This window comes from Sus scrofa, chromosome 9 (genome assembly GCF_000003025.6).
Source record: "Sus scrofa isolate TJ Tabasco breed Duroc chromosome 9, Sscrofa11.1, whole genome shotgun sequence".
In the NCBI taxonomy this organism is placed as follows: domain Eukaryota; kingdom Metazoa; phylum Chordata; class Mammalia; order Artiodactyla; family Suidae; genus Sus; species Sus scrofa.
This window is the reverse complement of record NC_010451.4, coordinates 99345018-99369234: the sequence shown is the minus strand read 5'-3', so window position 1 is coordinate 99369234 and position 24217 is coordinate 99345018. Positions and strand designations below refer to the sequence as shown.

At 33.1% G+C, this 24217-nt stretch overlaps 1 protein-coding gene across 3 annotated transcripts in view; it reads right to left on the bottom strand.

The window, feature by feature from the left end:
- Positions 1-24217, bottom strand: part of SEMA3C (semaphorin 3C) — a 318035-nt gene that overhangs the window by 63449 nt on the left and 230369 nt on the right. For all 3 annotated transcript variants that reach the window (XM_021063487.1, XM_013979789.2, XM_021063488.1), the window contains 5 exons: positions 23196-23356; positions 21854-21916; positions 11934-12053; positions 5656-5746; positions 886-1005 (listed from right to left, as the gene is read on the bottom strand). In XM_021063487.1, the coding sequence (XP_020919146.1) occupies positions 886-1005; positions 5656-5746; positions 11934-12053; positions 21854-21916; positions 23196-23285 (484 nt within the window). In that variant the 5' untranslated portion in view covers positions 23286-23356. The remainder of the gene's footprint in view (positions 1-885; positions 1006-5655; positions 5747-11933; positions 12054-21853; positions 21917-23195; positions 23357-24217) is intronic.

The window sequence follows — 24217 nt, the reverse complement described above, 5'->3', positions numbered from 1 at the left end:
TCCTTATTTCAAGAACAAAACAACTTTTGGAATACTCTATTTCCAGATGTACTGGAGAAAAAATTTGAAGAAATAAATGGACAATCAGTGCTTTCTTGCGCTGTTCTATCAGCAAAATAAGACACTTAAATGTAGTGATTCATGTTTAACTGTGCAATGTTAAATGAATTGCCAAATTTAAGGTCAGCTAAAATTTTTCCCCAGGGTAAAATGACAGAGATCTTAGGGGTTTCTTCCTCCTCTAAACAACAGCAACAGATTGGAATTATACATTTAAGTCAAATGAATGAGTACTTTTCATGATGTGAATTCCATGTGACTCCCCAAGTTGGAAACATCTAAATACTGATAATTGTAAAAACTATCATACCTATGATTTTCATTAAGTATTAGTTAAATTATTAAAAAATATATATACCAGTTTTATAATTTTAAAAACCTAAGTATAAAACAAGTACAAGGAGTTCTTCAATATACCCCATTCATTATATCTGTCATAAATTTAGGAAAATTTTTAGATTTGGCATTATTAAAATATATAAGTACACCAAATGAATGAATGACTTTTAATTGTAATATGTTAGAATTAAGCAAGTGGAGGAGATCCTTGTGTCTAGGCACATATGGTGAATATCACTGTAATTTTTATTTATTCATAAATCCCATGATAATAGTTTCATTGTTAATAAAGAGAACATGAACTATGGATAATTTTATTTATTTATTTATCCTAAACATTTTAAATCACGGAGTAGAGGATTTTCGCTACTTATATCATGGCATGATATTTCAACTTTTTGACCATTTTAATGTAACTTTCACTATGGAATTAAACAAAGCTGAGTTGAGTATGAGTCTCAGAAAATGCACAAATGGTTATCTTACCACTTAGCCATTTGGAATTATGTTGATCAGTTCTGACTGCATTCCTCTTGGTTAAACTTCGAAAAATAGCTGCATCTGTCCCCATGAAATCGATATACATTCCAGAGAAAAGCTCCTCATCTATGAAAAAGAAAATATCAACAAAATAAAAAGCAAATTTTAAATGATTTTTAAAGCTATTTTAAAAATCAAGGAGAATTTCCTTGTAGATAACAGATATTTCAGAGTGTTAACAGTTATTAATTGGTTTCCATTGTCCATCAAATAAAAAAATTGGATAACTTAAATCTGTTTTCATTATTGCCTGTAGAATGACTAAAATAGCCTTTTCTACATAGAAGTAGAAATCCCTCTGCATGTACTTATACTAAATACCCATATTTATATAGTACGTACTAGAAACTAGAAATAATACAGATATAAAAAGTGAAATGCCTTTATTATTTTTTTTAATAAATAAAAAATACTGTAAGAGTCAGAAAAGGTGATTTCTAATTTTGGCAGTAATTAACAAACTGCGAATTAGTGATAAGTTATTTAGCACCTTGGATCTCAGACTTCATTGGGAATTGGATTATGATCAAAAGTTCACAACACAAATTAAAAATTCTCTGATTTTACTAAATTTACTTACTAAATAAATAAATAATATTATTTTTTCATGAGATGGAGGCTACGTAAAATTGTAAAAATACTATCATTGAGAAAATGATTTCATCATTAAAAGAGTATGTTTTGATTCTTAGTGGTAGAAGGTTTCTATAAAGGAAACAAAGTTACTTTTTCAGTTGCAACATGTAATACATTAAATTATGCTAATAATATAATATTCGTTGAAGTCCCTTGTGGCACAGCAGTTTAGGAATCTGGTGTTGTTACTATAGTGGCTTGGCTGCTGCTGTGGCCCGTGACCCATGAACTTCCACATGCCACAGGTGTGGCCAAAAATCACCAAAACAAACAAACAAAAAAACCGGTAACAAAAATTGAAAAATAACTGGAGTTCCCTTGTGACTCAGTGGGTAAAGGATCTGGTGTTTCACTGCTGTGGCTTGGGTTACAGCTGTGGCATGGGTTTGATCCCTGGCCTGGGAACTTCTGAATGCCATGCATGCAGCCAAAAAAGAAAAAAAAATAATATAACATGATGTTAATAAGCCGTATATAGCTTAAATATTAACCCATATAAAATAAAATTTAAAGACAAGAAAGAAAAGACATTTACATTTAAATTAAATTATCATTAATGACAAAATAAGATATTTCAATCTATACATAACGTTGGACATTGTGCTTATTTGTTAGGATCCACATTAATTTTTATTCTAGTAAGGAGTAAATAATGAATTGGTATGTATGACCCTCGATTATAAAACAGTGGTTAAGTATCTATTTAAAAAATAATAAAATTTTATCAGGTATGGCTCACTGAACCACACTGTGTTCTTTGATTGATGTTCTAGAATTACTCCCCTGGCGTTCTGATTGTGGTCATTTTGGCAGGACTGAAACAATTCAAAGCATTCTATGCTCACTGTTCAGTAATAAGCAGTACCAGTTAGCTTAGGATAAAATGGAGAATGGAATGTTTTTAATATGTGCTCACCAGGTCACAAATTGGACCCCTACCAGTTAGCAAGTAGGTATGTCAGGCATTGCGTTGCCCAGTTCTGCTTCTTAGTTTGGATCTGAAGTCCATGAGAACAGATCAAAGGGAGATAACAGAAACATGCATGAAAGTATTTTGTACAATTCAGCTTTATAATTCTATGAACATTTGTGAAGCATCTACCACACAAGTATTTTGTAGATACAATGACTGTTAAATTGAAATAACTGTATTTCACAGTTTTGTTATATGCCCAAAAGAGTTGGTTATAAATTCCTTCTATTTATCAGATTGATTGGCACAGCTCTCAAATATCTTATCTGTTTTTACTAAGGAAATAAAAGGACACATAAAGGATGGTTTATGATGGAGAGGGTTGATTCTAATCTTATTGCATACCACCTTATTAGCTATGTCTTAAATATTACAAAAGGTTTAGATGGCTAATTGGCTTTATTTCCTGTCTTAAATTCTCAGTAATTTTAAGAGGAAGTTAAGAATAAAGTTTCTGCTTTATTTTGCATAAGAAATGTGTAATTGTAACTTCGGAAACAATTTTGTTTTAAAAGTACATGTTTTTCAGAATTTCATTGTAGGGATTATGCAGAGATAAACTTGTACCTTATAAACCTAGGTCAAACATATCTTGCTTTCCAGTTGTACTTTCACTGACCAAAAATATCTTATGAGGTTTTTGGATCACTTCTTTAAGAGATAACCATCTGACTTTGTTGTGCCACAACAATGGTTAAAAAATAGCAAAAGAACACTAAACTTGCATTTTGGGCTAGATGTCACAACTGTATTATGAAATTTGAAATTCTTCTAATGCTCAATATTTCTTGGCACCTTATTTATTTCTTTTTCTTTTTTTCTTTTTTTTCGCCACCCTCATGGCATGCGGAAGTTCCTGGGCCAGAGATGGAACCTGAGCCATAGCTGCTATGGTGCCAACTCTAAATCCTTAACCTGCTATGCCACAAGGGCACTCCTCTTGACACTTAGAAATATTTTTACTGATCTGTGTTATTAAGTGCATGGCGATTGAATAGAAATGATAAAGCACCAAATGGCAAAGTGAGTTGACTACAAAAATGTACTTGTACAACATAGGGGGCAATATTGGAGATAATTTTATAGGGATAATCAGTAGAACAAATAAAAATGATAGCTGCAAGCTTATAAAATTCCTCGCTCTTTTTAGTTTCAGGTTTTAAGTTAAACAAAATATATAATGATTTTCTTTGATAGTATAAACTGTAAAATTAATCAAACTATTAAAAATAGTCTTGGAGTTCCCTGGTGGCTCAGCAGGTTAAGGATCCAGCACTGTCTCTGGTGTGGCTCTTGTAACTGTGGTGTGGGTTCAATCCCTGCAATCCCTGGCCCGGAAAGTTCCTCATGCTTCAAGCTCAGCCAAAAAAAAAAAAAAAAAAAAAAAAAAAAAAAAGCAATTGTATAGGAACATGACCTAGGAATTGAAGTCTGAAGTCCTTGAAAAATGAAGATCAATAACAACTTTAATTTTACAAATGAACTCAATTTTCTTTTTTTCTTTTTCTTTTTGGGTCTTTTTTTGCTATTTCTTGGGCCGCTCCCGCGGCATATGGAGGTTCCCAGGCTAGGGGTCAAATCAGAGCTGTAGCCGCCAGCCTACGCCAGAGCCACAGCAACGAGGGATCCGAGCCGCGTCTGCGACCTACAACACAGCTCACGGCAACGCCAGACTGTTAACCCACTGAGCAAGGGCAGGGACCGAACCCGCAACGTAATGGTTCCTAGTCGGATTCGTTAACCACTGAGCCACGATGGGAACTCCATGAACCCAATTTTCTAAATGCAAAACTATTACATGACTCAACATCATTTAACAGGAAAATTTATAATGCCTTGTCCTAACACTTTTTTGTTCTAAACAATGAGATAAAACTCCACTATTTGTGTTAACACTAATTTTGAATTCTGGATGTTATTTCCGTAGAATTTAACTTGAAATCCAAGTGAAAGCTTTATATATTTACCTACTACTATATAAATCATACAGTTTCTTAAGGTGAATAAAATTTCCTTTCTAATGAAGAAAAAAAATACTTTCTGCAACACTGTTTCTGGTAAATAATATTTAGAAACTTATTTGAAAATACTCTGCATCAGACTTAATGCAGAGTATTTGTTGTAGTTTCAAAGCTTTCTAATTTTTTGTCCTAATGATATACTTTCACCCTGACCACTTAGAATGACTATAAGGAAGACATTTACTGGATTATTTCCAAGCTCACATTTTAGTCAATGCTTTTGATGTACTTGTCTTAATTTAGTTTCAGGATATGAGAAAGATGAATTGAAACAAAGCATTCTGAACATGGTAATTATTTTTCCACCTGTTCTACTGTCAAATAATACAATTTTACTACTGGCAATACACAGAGAAATAAAAAGTGAAAGGCATCTACTATATAATTGACCTACTGAAATCCAAGATCCGTCCTAAAGTCAACTAATGTTAGTCAGACATATGCTAGAAGTGTATTAATTAGCCAGAAGAGAGTATCTCTTAATTAGGCATCAGGTGATTAAGATTCAAGGACATTGATCTGTCAAAGCATATAGCAGCAAGCAACTGAGGCTGCTTCTTACCTGGTATTACATTTCATAAAAAATGAGAAAATTAAAAAGTGATTTTACCAGCACCTCTTTTTTAGTATAACAACTTATAGACAATCCACAGAAAAAGTACTTGGCTAACATATGCACTTTGATATTCTTTTATATGAAAGAAATGCCAGTTTGAATCATTTTAAAAGATTACTAAAGCATGAGAAAAGTGGATATACTTAATACTAGAAAAATCACTACAGAAAGCATTGTAATTATCTCATAATATATTAATATAAGTATGTTATACACAATACATATTATTCATACATATACTTTTTAAATGGTTGACTTGCTCTACAAATGATAGAAGCCACATTAGATGAAAAAATAAATGCTCATCATTAAGTCTTCAATATTCTGGAAAATACTTCTCAGCTCACAACTTTCTTCCTATTATTTTACTCATGCAACTATCCAAAATGGTCATACAGTGTCATGAATTTATGTTCTTTAAGCTCCCTTTTATTTTAAATTTCCCCTTCCCTCTTTTATTTTCCACTTACTGATCATAACAGACACTGTGTTCACACTGGGGTTGAAAGAGCAGCGTCCTTTTCCAGATTCACACTTGGAGTCAATCATGAAAACCTGGTCCTTTATTATAGATAAAATTGAAAATGTTAAAACAATAAATTATTTCCTCTTAGTTATTAGTCAGTTGTTCTTTAGTAAAACAAACTATCATCATAAACGATATGCTTTCTACTTGGTTGCTTACTCCTTCCCAATTTAGTATATTAAGACTTTCTTGGCCTATATGAAGAATCCATCTGTAAATTACAAGCTAACCTCATCAGGTCAAGTTCTCAACCTATTACACTCTCCATAAAGCTAATAATACAACAAATTCTTTTCAAATGAACATCAACAAAAAACACTTGGAAATAAAAGATCACTGTAAATTTGAACTAGAAATGTTGGACATTGATCAAAATAAGAAAATTGTCTACAGACAAAAAAATGTATATAAAGATTATGATACCTTCAAAATAATCAAGATTTTTTTAAATTAAAAAATTTTTACCACTTATTCTGCTATATAAAGCATTATACTAGAGTCAATAAAATAACTGATAATTTATATAAACATATTTCATTAACTCATTCAATTATTTAACAAAAGTATATGGAGTATTTATTACATGCCAAATACCAACAAAACATTGAGGATACAAATAAAAATCCTTGCCTTTAAGTAATTTATAATTTAATGATGGAAAATATAAATACATAAATATAAAATATAAAGAGAATAAATAATATAAAAAGAAAAAATACTTAAAATATAGAGCACGTTAGGTTGTACTCAGTTTTTAGCAGAAAAATTAAATAGAGAATGGGACTAGGAATTGGGGGAAGTTCAGGAATGTGGGGCAGTAGGTTCAGTTTGAAATATAATGGTCAATGCAGCTTCACTGAGAGGATGAATTTTGTTGGTATATTTATCTTTTTCTTATATAAAGTTAGTAAAAGCTACAAAATTAGAATTTAGTCTCTTTGACTCCTAACTCTGTCTGCTTTCCAAAAGGTCATCATTTATATAATGACTAACTAACTAAATAATCAAAAACTTGCAGGAAAATAGTAACATTTAGTAAGCCTAGTTGGGTAGTCAGAGATATACAAAGATCTTATTAAAAAAGTAACAGGTAGCACTTCATGAATTGAGATTGCTTAGGCACCACTTGCTCTCCACTGACCTACATTTCCATTGCACAGCATCCTTGTACTCATACAGTTATAGTCTAGATCTTGTCCTCACCAGGGAGGGATGTGGTCCATCTAAACAATCACTAATTCAAGCACCCTGCAACAATTCTTCTAATTCATCTCCCAATAACCCTCTATCTTTATAATTCATTGGTCATCTCTCTTCTTTCCTTATTAACCAGTTTAGATTTGCAAAAAATACTAATTTCCTTAAATCTGATTTTTTTCATTGTACTCACAGCCTGTAAAGACATGTTTCTTTACATCTATATTCTCCACAATTCCCTCCAAACCTATAGGCATTTTGCCAGTTGGTCCAACAATGTATATTCAACATAGTATGGATTTGTGATCACCAACTTCAAATGAACCTTCTATACTGCTCAGCAACGTTTCAAAGACATTCTTCCACTATTAATTTCAAACCATTGCCACTATTGTTAAATTTCCTAATTTATTCTCAGCTCATATGATTGATGATCATGTTGCTGAGAAAGTGAAGCCCTTAAATGGGACATGTTCCATTTCTCACTACCAAATACATATATATAAATATACACACACACTACTAAAACATCCATTAATACATGAACAGAACTAATTCTCTTACTTTGAGGCCAATCCTTCCACAAATTTTTTAGATCTTAATCTTATCCAGTTTTCTTAGGTAACTTATAGTTTCCATAACTTGTGGCTTCCTTACTAATTCCTTGACCTCATTAACTGGATCCCTTACATTATCCCATCAGCTATTATTCATTACTCTCCCTGAGAATCACATTTCTTAAAGAATTACATATATTCATCACCATTTCCTGATTCTCATTTCTCGTCAGTCCATTTCAGTTGGGCATCCAATCTAAATTGTTCTATTGAAAGCCTTTTTGGAAGAGTGCTTGAATGTGAATCATATACACGAATCAGTGGTTATTTTATTTTTTTTAGACCATATCTTACTTGGATTCTCAATGGTATTTGAGATTGTTGCCCACTTCTATCATTCTTAAATTGTTGTTTTATTCCCAGAAACAACACACTCTCATTTTTTTCCTTCCTTCTCTTGTTTCTTCTTGGTCCTTTTTAAAGATTGCTTTTCCTCCATCTGGCCATTTAAAAGTTAGGAGATTCTGAAGTCTCAATTACAGTCACCCTTCTCTTTTCATACTACAGTCTCTATGTATGAGTAAACCTACACTTTGCTTGGGCTTCAGTTACTCTTAATTACTCAAACATTTACATAGGCAATGTTACATTCAACTGCCTACTTGATATTTCTACTTGCATCTTTCAACAGCATCTTATACTCAACAAAACTAAATCAGCCAAATCCAGGCTCATAATTTTAACATCATATATGGTTCTCTTCATTGTTTCTCATCTTAGTTCACAGCAACAAGCAAAAAAGATGAACAACAAAGGCAACAATGTAACAAAGTACAAGTGACAACACAATTCTCTTCAGGGCACTTTGTGCTTAAGACTGATTGTTCCAGTTGCTTCTCCTTTGACACCGGAGAGAGATCAATATCTTAAAGGTAGCTTATAAGTTCTGACATGATTTTTTTCCTGCCATTATTCTTATTAAAATAAATGCATATTTTTAAATTGAATCACTAAAACAAAAGTAGGACCAGAAAGAGAGTATGTGGTGAAAAATCAAAAAGAGGAGGGGGGAAGCAAAATTTCCCATGGTTATAAATGTTATTAACAAAGACACTGAAAAATGGAGGGCATGATCAACATGTTATATATATATAGACTTGTCTAGGAGAAATGATGCTGATTAGTAGAGTCAAACTGATGAAGAAGAGTCATTAAAAAATAGTTTTAGTTAATGGGCAAAAATGAGATTCAGGGTAGAAAGGTTTAATATAAGATATGGAAAACAGGATTATAAAAGCTGAAAATATAGCATACTACCCTGAGAAGTTCTGTGATAAAGGAAAAGAGAGAGAAAGGAGAAAAGTTGGAAAAAGTCACAGGAAAGGAAATGTAATCCTATTTTTAAACAATTTTTAAAAAAAGTAAATGCAAGGGAAAGGGAATGAAGATGTAGAACAGAGTGATGAAGACTAAGGAACAAAAAACTTTACTGATAAGGAAAATGCACAACTATTATTCTGACAAGAGAAAAGCTACAGAAAGATGCATACACAGAAACATTTGGTGACTAACTTGCTTCAAAAGGCACAAGTAATACTCTGGATGCTTGTTTTATTCTTGTTCAAAGGTAAGATTAATGTTTGATGACTGTCAACATCAGGGGCTAAAAGTATTCTGCTGTGGAAACTGATGTTATGGAGATATCTGATAAAATCCACCACAGAGGCGAGGTAACATTCCAAGACTGTGCAGCAAAATTAACCAATAATTGGTTCTTGTTTATGTTTTACTCATTATTTAAAGTCATCATTTACTTGTGTTGCTTCATTTTTTCCTAAGAACAGAAGACAGAGAGCAGACAGTGGATAGAAGAGAAGAACCATGGTAAGGAATCTATGTAGAAAGGTTTGTAGTCTCTTTGGATGGGCATCACTGAAGTGTTGTAGGAAAGCTCTGAATAAGGCTCACAAAATAATGCAGGGGCCATAGCATGTAATGACAGTGTGTGATGTTCCAAATGTGAAGTTAGCTTGTAAAATATTCTCTGAGAACCAATGAATGGCTATGAGAAAGGCAGATAAAAGGTGGGGGATGGTGTCTCAGAAATTAAATGGAATACTTAAGGAGTATGCTACTCTAACTTGGATCACTTTTAAAGTGGTTTAAAATACATGAAAAATACCATATCTTAGTACGAACATAGAGTGTTAACAGTAAGTACTACCTCTGGTCATTTTAAAATACAATGTTAATGATGAATAAGGAGAATTCTTTCAAAATACAACTTTCCAGATCATGTGGTCTTTTACTATAAAGATAATAATTACATCAGACATTTGATAAAACTATGCATTCTATATTTAAATTATTGCTTACTATAGAGATATATAAATGATGTCAAACACTCTGACTTGAGTTGACTATCAAGGAAAGCATATAAAGCTTAAAATTTCAAACTCTTTTTATACTTAAGTAGGCTCTTACAATATTATTTAAAGAGATTAATTAATGGAAATGCTTCCCCTTTAAAACATGTCTTTTCAAGTGAGACTAAAGTACTTCATGTTTAGTAAAGGGTTAAAATTTATTCCATGCTGATTTTCTAAAGGAGATTATTTTTCTGGATTAAGGTCCCAGTTAAGCCCGGAAGTGCACAGTGAGCAATTTGCACATGAAAAAAATGATTTAAAATCTGTGCTCTGAAAATTGCTATGCTATTGTTGGCCTGTACACTGACTGCACAGCCTTTCTTCAGTGGAGTGTCTGACAGATTGTAGACTTTGGGGCAGTAGTTTAATCAACTGATCACAGGCATGTGGTTCTAATGACAAACTCAATGCAGTCAACCGTACTCTTCTTTTCTTGCCTTTTCTAGGGCTGCTTCCGTGGCATATGGAGGTTTCCAGGCTAGGGGTCTAACTGGAGTTGTAGCCACTGGCCTACACCAGAGCCACAGCAATACCAGATCCGAGCCATGTCTGTGACCTACACCACAGCTCACAGCAATGCAGGATTGTTAACCCACCGAGCAAGGCCAGGGATGGAACCACCTCATTGTTCCTAGTCAGATTTGTTAACCACTGCACCACGACGGGAACTCCAGTCAACTGTACTCTTCTAAGAAGCATAGTTTTACTTGAAAAAAATTTCATATTTCATATCATCTTGAGCTATTTGTAAGTGCCTCAATTTGGGGTCAAATTATAACTACTCATTTATTTTTAAATAGCTTTTTATTCACTGGGTGACATGTATATTAATTACATGTCTGAAAAATTTAATAATAAAAGAATTTAGAGAGAAATCATTGTTAAAATACATCATTAGCACTGAAGTAGATACATCCATGTTAAAGAAAAGTCAATAAAGTACATCAGTAGCAATATTTAATCCTTTTTACAATTCTGTTTTGTAAAATTGAATTATGATATTCTTTAAGATCTGGACTTTCTAGACTGAAGTTGCATAATGAAACCAAAGCAAGTTACTTTGAAAGAATTCAGCTTTAAAATACTTACATTAAGTAAAGCAGCATATTTGATTAAAAGAATAAGGAAAATTCTTTTAGTCTGATGCAGTTTCCTTAGTCAATTATTATGAACTGAGATAAACACAGTCACTATCATAGGTGAAGTTCAACCAGTCTTATATCTGACTATATAGCTACATATTTAGTCTTTTTTTTTTTTTTTTTTTTTTCAGTCTTTTTAAGGCCACAGCTGCAGCATATGGAAGTTCCCAGGCTAGGGGTCGAATTTGAGTGGCAGCTGTAAGCCTACACCGCAGTCACACAAACATGGGATCTGAGCCATGTCTGCAACCTACACCACAGCTCACGGCTGTGATCCTTGACCCATTGAACGAGGCCAGGGATCCATTCCCATGGACACCAGTCAGGCTTGTTACTGCTGAGCCATGAAGTGAACTCCTATTTAGTCTTTAGTAAATGCTTTTGTTTACAGAACCTCAAATCATTTTAACTGATGAAAGAACAAGGCTATAATAGCCTAGTGGAGTTCCATGTTGTGGAAGTATGATTTCCTAATTATATAAAGTTCTTTTTATCAAAGGCACTTATCTGCTTTATACATCTCTTACAGGTGTGTATCGCATAAAAGTTTACCATGAAATAGAAATATGAAATTACTAAAAATAGATTTTAGAAAATGAATTTATTCTACAAAATTTCTATAATTTGGAGCAAATATTATCAATGCCTTACATTCTAAGTAATTATGAAATTATACTATTCTCTTTCCTTAATCTCCTGCAACACTTCCATTTAAAGCAAAAAGCTACACTTTAAGTAACTTGGTAGATAGGAACCAATTGTTAATACATTTTGTGTTTAAAGGGTTTGAAATATTTTTACGGCTATTAAGGACATTTCCAAGTTTTACTCTGAAATATAGTTTTAAGAAATCGTTAACACTAAATCAAACTAAGACTGGAAAATAGTTATACTTACCTCTGATCTTCTTCCTCTGTTCAAATAAGTACAAACTGGGCTGAAGGCGCCACTTCCACAAACATATAAATGAGTGCGATTGAAAGCCTGAATTACACGGACGAAGTTCCCGCAGCCATGCTAAAAGAACAGGTAAGTAAGTAGTTAGTAATCTAGTGACTTCTACTGCTATTTCTAAGTATTACTGTGATACTTTGCTATACATGTTCCTTTCTACCCTAACTTTTTTTATCATTGTTAGAAGATAATAAGAGAACAACACAGTTTATTGTACTGCATTGGTTTATTTCAGGAGGAAGGTCCAACCTAGTTAATGAGCAAAATGATATGACTCACTCATATTTCAATATTTTATATACTGGGTAAATTTTTATGTTCCGAAACTTTATGAACTCATTACTCTGAGAAAGTAAATTTGACAAAGTTTAGAAGTTGAAAAGTACAATAAATTGTTCCCTCCAATCTTCCTCAAAACATCATATACATACATCATATAAACATGTTCAAACTATGCTTATAGAAGGTCCATGTTATCATTACAATGCAATGGCAAACACTATTTATAATTCATAATTGGTGAATAAAACAAATAAAATGCCAGCACTGTTGGTTATTATGAAAAATAGTAGAATCATGATTTCTCTGCTCTTGATTCTCTAAAAGACTTTCCTCTCCCCAAAACTCCTTTCTCACCTGATCCCAGTCCAACCATTAAAAAGGCTGTCATTTATTCACTCAATGAAATGCAAAATAATTATGATAATTATAACTTGACCCTGAATTTACAGAAATACATAAATATGGCCAGCACCAAATGCAATTCTCTGTGACTGAATTAGCCATTGCATGTTCTATATTTGTTAGGGTCACTATCTTTTGTATATTTCAAATTAATCAAGTCTGAGATTGAATGTTTTTCCCTTCATAAAGTCTTTTGTCTTGAATAGAACATTATTAAAATTAATGTTACAAATTAGAGGCAAAATTTTTTATAAATATATCAGAATCTAACAATATTTTCCCATCGATGGTCAGATAGTATATTTCTCTTCTAGGTATCATGTATTTTAGAAATTTTTAAAAATTCACACTTCTTATTCACATTATTAGAAAATAAAAACTATCTTTGCCAAAATATAAATTAAATTTAAAGTCAATATTATTTTATATTTTCTCATTTTCTCCTTTTATGTTCATTACTACTTGCCAGCCAGTATATGCTTACTTTCATATGTAGTAATTTTATACATATGTTCCTATTATGGATTTTTATTATCAAATAATCACCAACTCTGCTGTTAAAGAATTTAATCCTTACAGACCAGACTATATACTTTTTTATATTAAGACATTAAGGTTTTTTGTTAATATAGAGTGTCACTGTATCTTGACACCTGTTTATAGAGGTATGCTGAAGTTAACTATATAACTGCAGATGAAATCTGTTTTTCTGGAGAAAAAGCATAGATGAAGTGTGGTGTTTATAATGTCTATGTTAAGGGTGTCTGTGAGCAATGAGACTTGTGTTTATTTTTTTTACATCCAAGCTTAGTCATTCTCAGATTCAGTATATAATACTTCCCCAAAAAACATGAATTAAATCCAATTCTATTCATAATAGGTTTTGTATGTTTTCTCTTGAGTTTTGTAGACAGTTTGCAGTAATGAATTATTGGTATTGGTAAAAAGAAGGATGTCACTAATATTTCTTTTACATTTCAAATACAGATTATACTTGTGTCATGTATATGTTTATACCTACATGTATGTTATATATATGCTTAGTATGACTAATATTTTAAAAATTTTGTTGTGTGCTAGACATTAGGATAATCATTTTATATATTTTAACTTCTTTTACTTCCCAGAAAGTTTGATTTTTTAGCTTTATAAATCACATTTATTGAGCAAACTATATTACTTAGGTGTTTTATACTCACTCAGGTTTTTCAACTCAAATATTTAAAAAAAAATAAAAGCTTAGATTTCATTTAGTCAACTTGTGGAGGTAAGATAGCTAGAAACAGGTAAAGCAGATTTTCAAACACATATATGGCTAACATTGAATCTTGTACTTTCAACTAATCATTTTTTTAATTTTTAAAAACATTTTTGGCTGCCTCTGTGGCACACTGAAGTTCTTGAGTCAGGGAACAAATCTGAACTGGAGCTGCACAGCTGCAGGTATGATAGATTCTTAACTCACTGTGCTGGGCCAGGGATTGAACTGGCACCTCCACAGAGACAAGCCAGACCATTAACTTACTGTGCTACATGGTAAATTCCTTTAACAACTTTATAATTTGTCATTGGGCTACGGAATGCCTGTTGTTCGAGGGAAATTTTTACAACAGTTATCAATATTTACAGAGCTCTTAATCCTTTGATGCTATTTTTTTTTTTTTTTTTTTTGTCTTTTAGAGCTGTACCTGTGGCATATGGAGGTTCCTAGGCTAGGGGTCAAATCAGAACTGTAGCTGCTGGTCTACGCCCCAGCCATAGCAACGTAAGATGCGAGCCATGTCTGCAACCTACACCACAGCTCAAGGCAATGCCAGATCCTCAACCCACTGAGCAAGGTCAGGGATGGAACCTGCCTTCTCATGGATGCCAGTTAGATCGCTAAGCCATGATAGAAACTCCTGATGTCAATTAATCATCACAGTAATGTTCCAATTAAAGTATCAGTCCCATTTTAGTGATGAGGAAACTGAGTCCCAAAGAGGTTAAATGAAGTGCTCTAGGTTTAATAAACAATGCAGCTGAGTCTTAAATCATGGCTACCCTGTAGCATGATTAGTCGTGAGACATGTTCCCACATTATCTGATGATGCCTACTGAGTTCCTCCAAGCCTCCCCACGGCGGGGGGGGGGGGAAATGGCAGGAAAAACAAATCAATTGATTCAATAATTGAAAATAATTTCCTAGATCCTTTCCATTTCCACTGTGCTATCTTAGTTTTTGCCCATGTTATTTCTGAACTAGACCACTGAAATTGTGTCAGTTCCATCTAGAAAATATCTTTCTGAACTCATTCTGTGCAAGCACTGTACATGATGCAAGCAACACTGAAATTAATGAATTGCATTCTTATTTTCAGAGAAAGAAGAGCATAATACATCAGGCTGTAGTGGATGTTGTAATAGGGTTATATTTTTCCAAATGTGCCACAGAAGGAAATAAGAGAAAATGAGTAATCCTGAATAGGTGTAAAGGTTTGAGAAAGGATGATGTCATTTGAGTTGGACCTTGCAGAATAAGCTAGAAATTTTGACAGGCAAAAGCATAAGAAAGGAACATTCCAACAGAAAAGAGAGCACAAAGAAAACAACAAGCATGACAGTGCAGGATTTTCTTGGGGAGTAGTGCCTAGAGCGGATAGAGGATTACTGTGTGATGAAACCGAAGAGGCAATTAGAACTGGACTGTAATCATGCCATAGTTTTCAGACTGGCAGCAGAAAGAGAATTTAAATAAACGAATCTCAGAGCTAGATGACCTGGGTTCAAAGTCCGGCTTTTTGTTTTTGTTTTTGTTAGCTCTTTGAATGTGAGACATTTACTTAGCCTCTCTGTGCTTCATTCTTTTTATCTGTGAATGGTGATGATATTCGTTGGAAGCAGTATATTAATAAAGTACCTGGAATGATGTCTGGCACATAACAAATATACACAGTGTTTAAATATCAGATACTTTCACTTGCATTTTTGATTGCAATTGTCGGTACAAACCCTGTGCAGTGGACAGGGAATATGTCCTGCATAGAGAGCTTAGTTCAGGTCCTAACAATGTAGATATCCATGAAAGGTTTGGGGAATGAGACAACAGCAAAATTCAGTACCATAGATGATTTAATTTTATTGCTTAATTCTCTTTCAAAAGTATTTCAAGGTACAATGCTAAACGAAAAATCAGGCTGCTAACATTTGCAGAATATAATACCATACAAATACATTATTTATATACAAATACATGTAGTATACTAAAATGCTGAAAGAACATACCCCAAACTTTTATTATGTTTTAGTGTAATTTATTTTATTTACTTATTAGTCTGTACTTACTATGTACTATGTACTGTCCTCTGCAAATATTAATTCACTAATCCTTTTAACAACCCAGTAAGGTAGGTTTTATGAGTATTTCCATTATGTAGATAAGACAAATCCAGCACAGCAGTTAAGTTGCCAGAGTCATAGAGCTAATAAGAGATTATTTTCTGTTGCTTTCTACATGCTTTTCTAGGCCTTCAAAGATTTCGGTATCATGCAAGTATTAGTTACGTAATTTAAAAATAGGTGTTTTTAAAAAGATATCCTTGAGCTCAGATGAACAGAGCTTTAAAAATATTGACTTCATGGCCCACACTATGCAATGGGAAAAAAAATACCTCTTATTTTTTCTTCTTGGCTCATATTTCTTGGTCTGGGAGATAAAATTATTTGATAAATGTATTGCTAGAGAAAATATATATTCAAGTAGTTTAAAGTCCTCTGGTCACAGAAACAGGAAAATCATTATAATATTTTATAATTAATAAATCAAACCTGACATTGTATGAATACAATGCATATAGATCTAAAAGCATGTAACCCTGCTTAATTTTTCAGTGATCTCTTACAGAATTTACTGAGCACATTCACTATGCCCTAGTTCATCAGATGTGTTTGACAGCATGTGCTATCTTTTAAGCTCAATTTATTTAGAGTATGAATAAAATATTAACATTTAGAAATAAATTAAGCATGTAGGAATTTGAATAAACAGAGGGAGAAAGGGAAATAAGAGGTAGGTTATATATCCTATTTAGCTGAGACAGAAAATAAACTATATTTTCACCATGATAATTTTTTTAATATTTTTTTCAATTACTCAATGAATTTTATTATATTTATAGTTGTACAGCTATCATTACAACCAAATTTTATAGCATTTCCATCCCAAACCCCCAGTGCATCTCCCAACCCCCAACCCGTCTTCTTTGGTAACCATATATTTTTCAAAGTCTGTTCTGCAAAGAAGTTCATTCTGTCAACTCCACATGTAAGTGACAGCACTTGATGTTGGTGTCTCACTGTCTGAGTGACTTCACTTAGCATGATGATTTCTAGGTCCATCCATGTTGCTGCAAATGCCATTATTTCTTTCCTTTTAATGGCTAATATTCCATTGTGTATATGCACCACATCTTCTTTATCCATTCCTCTGTCGATGGACATTTAGGTTGCTTCTATGTTTTGGCTATTGCAAATAGTGGTGCAATGAACATTGGCGCGCACATGTGTCTTTTTGAGTCATGGTTTTCTCTGGAGAGATACCCAGGAGTGGGATTGCTGGATCAAATGGTAATTCTATTTTTAGATTTCTAAGGAATCTCCATACTGTTTTCCACAGTGGTTGCACCAATTTACATTCCCACCAACAGTGTACTAGGGTTCCCTTTTCTCCACACCCTATCCAGCATTTACTGTTTGTAGACACTTTGATGATGTACATTCAGGCTGGTGTAAGGTGGTACCCCATAGTGGTTTTGATGTGCATTTCTCTAATAATGAGCGATGTTGAACATATTTTCATGTGGCTTTTGGCCATCTGTATTTCTTCTTTGGTGAATAGTATGTTTAGATCTTCTGCCTATTTTTTGATGGGGTTGTTTGTTTTTTTGGTATTGAGCTGCAGAGGATGTTTATAAATTCTGGAGATTAATCCCTTGTCAGTCACTTCATTTGCAAATACTTTCTCCCATTCTGTGGGTTGTCTTTTTGTTTTGTTTAGGGTTTCCTTTGCTGTGCAGAAACTTTTAAGTTTAATTAAGTCTCATTTGTTTATTTTTGTTTTTATTGTCATTACTCTACGAGGTGGATCTGAGAAAATGTTGCTGTGGTTTATGTTGGAGAGTATTTGGTCTATGTTTTATAGTATCTGGTCTTATATTTAGGTCTTTGATCCATTTTGAGTTTATTTTGTATATGGTGTTAGAGAGTGTTCTAATTTCATCCTTTTATACATATGGCTGTCCAGTCTTCCCAGCACCACTATTGAAGGACTGTCTTTTCTCCAGTGTATATTCTTGCCTCCTCTGTTATAGATTAGTTGACTGTAGGTGAATGGGTTTAAGATACATTTTTTCGTAAACATTAATTTATTATAGTATTAGGATAATATTAACTGGGATCAAATTTTAAATTATACTGAATTATTTCTAATAGTTGGATGTTATTCTTATAACTAATTAAAATTTGATATAAGTAAAAATCTAAAGGAATTAGGGATGGTTGATTCTATGCATTTTTTTCAACTGTTATAGAAGTATGAAATCTGTCACTAGTTTATGCTTTTCTTAGTAGATGAGTAATATAATATTTAAAAGCAAAAAATTTTAATTTAACCAAACTGTACTTCTAAAAATTGTACATAATTTACTGAAAACTTATTAATCTAAATGACATTCATTAATAACTCATTATCTACTGTGTCCAACTCCCAAACTGAGATAATCACTTACAATAGATTCCCATGATTGCTACTTCCATCTCCATTTTTTCCAGATCTTGTTTAAATTTCATGAAGTGCCTAGGTACAGAGCTGGGCACTAGAGATAGACACTTACTATGTGGTACTTCCAATCACTAAAAATGCAGTGAAGTTAGTTCTACTGTATTTCAGGTGCACACACAGGGAGGGGCAGCTAGGCCAGTCCTGAGTGGCAAGAGAAAACTCTCCAGAGAAGTGACATCTGCACTGGTCATCTGAAACATGAGTAGATGACTGCCAGACTAAAAAGATGGGGAGATAATCAAACAAGAAGAGAATTACATGAAACCTGTACCAAAAGCTGAAGAGGGAAAGGGTGCAACTTATTTGAATTTCAGTATCACTGACATAAAACAAGGAGAAAAGTTAACATCTAATGTAACTGCTACCAAATATAATCAAATCTTTCTTTAATATTCCAGCAGCAATAAACTTCTTTCTTTGTCTTTCGTGTGTATCCTTAGCATTTACATATTCTCCCTGGAGAGGTGGCATGTTTTATCAAGCAAGAGCACAAGATCTAGAGCCATGTGTGCCTGAGTCAGACAGTGGCCTACCACTTGCTAACAGATGGGGAGTTCCCTTGTGGTGCAGCAGGTTAAGGATCCAGCATTATCTCTGCAGTGTCTCATATCACTGTTGTGGGACTGGTTTGATCCCTGGCCCAGTAACTTCCATGTGCTGTGCTGTGGACACAACCAAAAATTAAAAAAAAAAAATATGTAGATGATGACAATACTGTCCATCTTGTAACAGCATCATGAGGATTAAAATAAAACACTTAGAGCAGCACCTGGCCTATTCCATTAAGTGTTGGCTATTATTATTTGATAATTATTGTATATATGTTTTATCATCTTTAGTATATTGTGAAGACTCTTTAAAGATAGGAACTCCAACTTATTCATCTCTAGTTTCCTCATAATAACTGATCTGTGAAAATTAAATTATTCCATTCCTGCACTTTTTAAAAAATGAAATATTATTTATTCCAAAAAAACTAAGAGATTTTTAAATATTTGGTTTCCCATGAGCAGTGTAATTAAAATACATTGTTCTGAAGAACTTCTATTTAGCATCATTTTTCTACCACTAGTATTCTGATTAAAGGACACTATTTTGAAAGTACCTCACATGTACAAATGAGATGAATTTGTCAACATTCTCTTCTCCTATATGGACAGAACATAGATTTGAAAGTTAATTTGATTATTATTTCCCAAGAACCAACAATGTTGGCTGTATTACAACAGAACCCTCTACCAATTGCATCTGTTATGTATACTATTGGCTGTATGATAGAATATAAAGGTATCCACGAATGATATTACAGAATGACAAAACTATGAGGAAATATAAGCATGTATTGAAGATTTCATCTAATGGCCTTTAATTATAAGAAAGTAAATAACAGAGCATTTCCACTTTGCCAAAGGGAGAAAAAAAAAAAAATTAAATGACTTGGCTGAGAGTCTTCAAAAAAATCAACAGTAATTTTTGGAAAGAGAATGTGCAAAGGTATCTAAATCCTACATATTCTGCCTGTGGCAGTTTGTATAAATAAGAAATAGAAATCTTTTTGAACAAAGAACAAGTAAATTCAGTAATTACAGCCACAGAATATTACTGTGGCAAAAGGCAAGACACGATTGCATACACATCAACAGGATAAATCTCTACATTAGAGAATGAAAGAAAATAGTTTAATTTATGCATAATTATTTAAACAATAGCTTCAGGGGACCAAATTAAAATGCACCTTGTCCATAACTTTTTACTTCATTCTACTACTGCTTTCTTAGAAGGCAACCCTAATGCACCCTTTTAAATGTTTGTTTAACATTCTTCTGGATTTTTTCCTTCCATATTGAAGTCCAGCAAATTCTATGGGTAGTAAAATATGGGAGTAAATATGCTCCTGTGACTCCTTCTACCCATTTAAAAATTCTCTTATCAGGTGAATTATGAAACTAAAACAGTAAAACACTGAGCTGAGTCACGCCTGGTGAGCACTCTTGCCAAGAATAACCTCCAGTGAGATCTGACCTGGAGATGCATACTCCAGAGTCTTCCGTGGCCTGCCTTCAGGCAAACCTTTTCAGAACTCTGTACCTGGACTGTTAAGAATCAATAAAAAAAAGTTTTATTTCCACACTTCTTCCTTCCACAAGTCTATTGTTTGCTTGAACCACCTGGATGAATCTCTGAAGAACTCGTTACCAAGGCTCCCTTCACAGCTTTCACTCCTGAAATCAGCATCTCTTACCTCTAAGCTTATAAGTGCTTAGTCAAATTTTTGACACCAAGTTGATGCTATTATTTTTTATAATCTCAGAACTCACTGTATGTATGTGTGTGTTCATTTACTAGTTTTCCTACCTAACCACCATATTTCACTCTCATACTTGCATTAGCATATATTTCCATGCTCATTAGTTTAATGTTGACTCCTTTCACAAGATAATGAAGTCTATGAGAGCCAGAACTGTGTCTATTTGGTACAAATTATGTTGTTGGTAATTAACACTATGTCAGACACATATAGGTGCACAATAAGTATTTTCTAAATGAATAATTGAAAAAAAATAATGACTGAAGAAACTTCTTTACCAAATTATTTGTTTAGAGTGGGTGAGTTTAATACTTGGTTCCATTAAATTGTTTTTCACTATTTGGGACAAGAGTGTGAAATGACATATATGCTTCATTATTAACACTAAATGACTTGTGCACATTGAAGGATCTGTGTATTTTTTACAACATTTAAGAAAAATTTAAGGTGTCAGTTTCAGCAAGTCATTTGTAGAAATTAATATAGACTTTTTCTTGATTCTTTATATAGAATCTCACCTAAAGGAATATATTTTGTAAAAGTATTGCACACTGAATATTTATTATTTATATTTGCCTTGATTTTGGTTTCTGTGGTTATTTTTAATTAACAAAGATACCAGTCATTACTGACGATTTATGCCTCTGGAATGTACCAGCTAACTACTACCCTTTTGCTGAGAATCTTTCTTTGGTAAAGCCCACCTGGTGTTTGGGAGCTACTCCAGATACTTGAATTATCATTATTTCAGCAGCCTACTGAGAATTCTGCAAGTTATATCCACTTCAAACAGGAGTTATTACTGAAATCTATCATGAAAAGTCTCAGGGTGCAATAATGAAAGCAAAGCAGGAGATATTTTACCCAGTCAGGAATTTCTAAGTTACAGTGTTTAAGAGTTCCAATCACTTTGCATCTACATTTTTGCCATGTGTTCAGCAGAGGATTTAAAACACCAGCACCCTTTGTCTCACTCTTGGCTGCAACCAAAGTACATGGATTCAAAGACTAAATATTTAGGGTTTTTGTTTGTTTGTGTTTTTAAGCACTCACTGTGGGATCTTTGCCAGCCATTTTGCACTCTTCGACTTTGATTGTAGATGCGGGCCAGAAAACCTGCTCAGAGAGAAAACAAAGGTTGCATAATCTCAATGTTCTTCATTTAGTTTGAGCTAACAGATTTAAGTTATTTCTCTATTTATATTTCAAAATTGTTTATTCTTTCATATTATGAACTGAAGTTAATAAAGATTTCATTATTTTATTTTAACAGCTATGTTTTTATTTCTTCCTTGAAGTTTTCATTTATCAAACCTTTCTATAATGGTACAACTTAAAAATAAGGAAATTATTAATGTGTGAAATATCCTATATATTTCCCTTCTTCTGATTTATAATATACTTTTCCCAACTGCTATGTCACAATGAATTTATATTTTTACTGTTATATCGGTTCTTTTGGTAAATCACATAACTGGGCTGGTAGATTTATTTAAAACTAAGTACTTCAATAGCCAAAATAACTTGGACAAAGAGTCCCTCTTTGTCTTACAGTCCTAGCATTCTAAGTCATTATAGCCTTAGGTCAGATCTGGTGGTGACGATTTCTTTTTGTTTTTTTAATTTTCAGACTATAGTCCATTGTTCAAAAAAAAATTCTGAAGTCTTCTGTTTTAACGAATATATAATTCATCTATTTTTACTTCTTTACTCCAATAAAATTCAATTGATTTTCTTGTTGTGGAATGGAATAATAAATATAGTTAACTCTTGGACAACTTGGAGGTTAGGAACACTGATTCTCTGAGCAGCCAAAAATAGATGTATAATTTACAGCTGACCCTTAGTATCTGAGGTTCCTCTATATTCTAGCTCTGCATCTGAAGATTCAATGAACCATGAATCAGCAGTATTGCAGTGCTTACCAAAAAAAAAAAAAAAAAAAAAAAAATTCTGCATATCAGTAGACCCATGCAGTTCAAGTCCCTGTTATAAGGCCACACTTCTTCAAAGAATTTCTTCAAAGAACACTTAATAATTGTGTTCTTTTCAATGCCTTCTTGGATTACTTACAGATGACAAGGTAGGTTGTCCTTTAAACGCACCATTTTTTCTGCTATACTCTATGCTTCTCTTTTTCTTCTGCTTATATGAAGTATTTTCTCACTTAGCTTCAAGTGTAAGAGAGTTAAAAACTATGAAACTAGACATGGAGAACTGAACTGATTATATTTTCAGTCCATGAAACAAATACTAATTTCCAACTATTTATTGACATGCAGGCTGTATTTTATATTGTTCTAACGAAATATATAATTTTTAACTGTATTTGAAATTTTTAAAGAAAAAGGTATCTAGAAATTCAGCACTGCCCTCATGAAAATGATAAACTTACACTCAAAGGTTCTTGAGTTATGTTGTTAATATTCAAGGAAAGAATGTGATCTTTGCTGCCCACATATATCCGGTCCTGATCTTCATCCATTAATAATATCCTGTAGTCTAAAGGGTGGTGAGATAGGCTGAAGTATTCAGAAGTCTTGGTTTCTTGAAGCTCTGAAATAGTAAACACCACAAGTGAAAATTGCATATCTTGATTATACTATTTTAATAAAAATTATCTTACAGAAATATTTACCAAAAAATTCGAGATACATTTTCCTCCTATAATAAGTTAATTTTACAACAGTTACCAGTAGTAGTATTTTTTTTTTTTTTTTTTAATGGCTGAACCCATGGCATATTGAAGTTCCAAGCCAGGAATTGACTTGGAGCCCAGCTGCAGACCTACACTGCAGCCGTGGCAATGCTGGGTCATTTAACCCACTGCTTTATTACTTTTTTTTTCTTTTTTTCTCTTTTTTAACTTATGGAGCTAGATTCCTAAAATTACTAACACATGTCCTTAAGTCATACTCTGACATTCTGTCCACTTATCACAGTAAAACATAAGATTTTTTTATGTGGAATAAAGCATTAACAAGTTAGTAAAGTATTTCAGAAGAATCTCAAGCAGTAAATCATGAGAGAAGACAAGAACAAAAAACACTGAAAGATCATTTAAACAAGAGACCAGATGACAGATCACTGGAAATAAAGGATTTGAGATGCTGAGGACCAAAGCAGCATGCAAACCTCGTTGGTGAGCCTCACTAAATATCACAGACAAACAGGTGATGCAGTTGGCCGTCTTGGTGTGACTGGCCTAGAAATTGGAGTAACTTCCTTCACAAGGAAAGCAAAAAAGAGTGGAGGGATGTCATTCAGGAGAAAAGTCAGCCCCTGCTAGACCAGAGGTTATTGTTGAAGTGGAGGAAAAAAAATCCAAGAGCTCAAAACATGAGAATACAAAATGCAACAAATGTGACTCAAAGGTTGGAGAAGACACATTCTGCTTTGATTTTGCCTAAAACATAA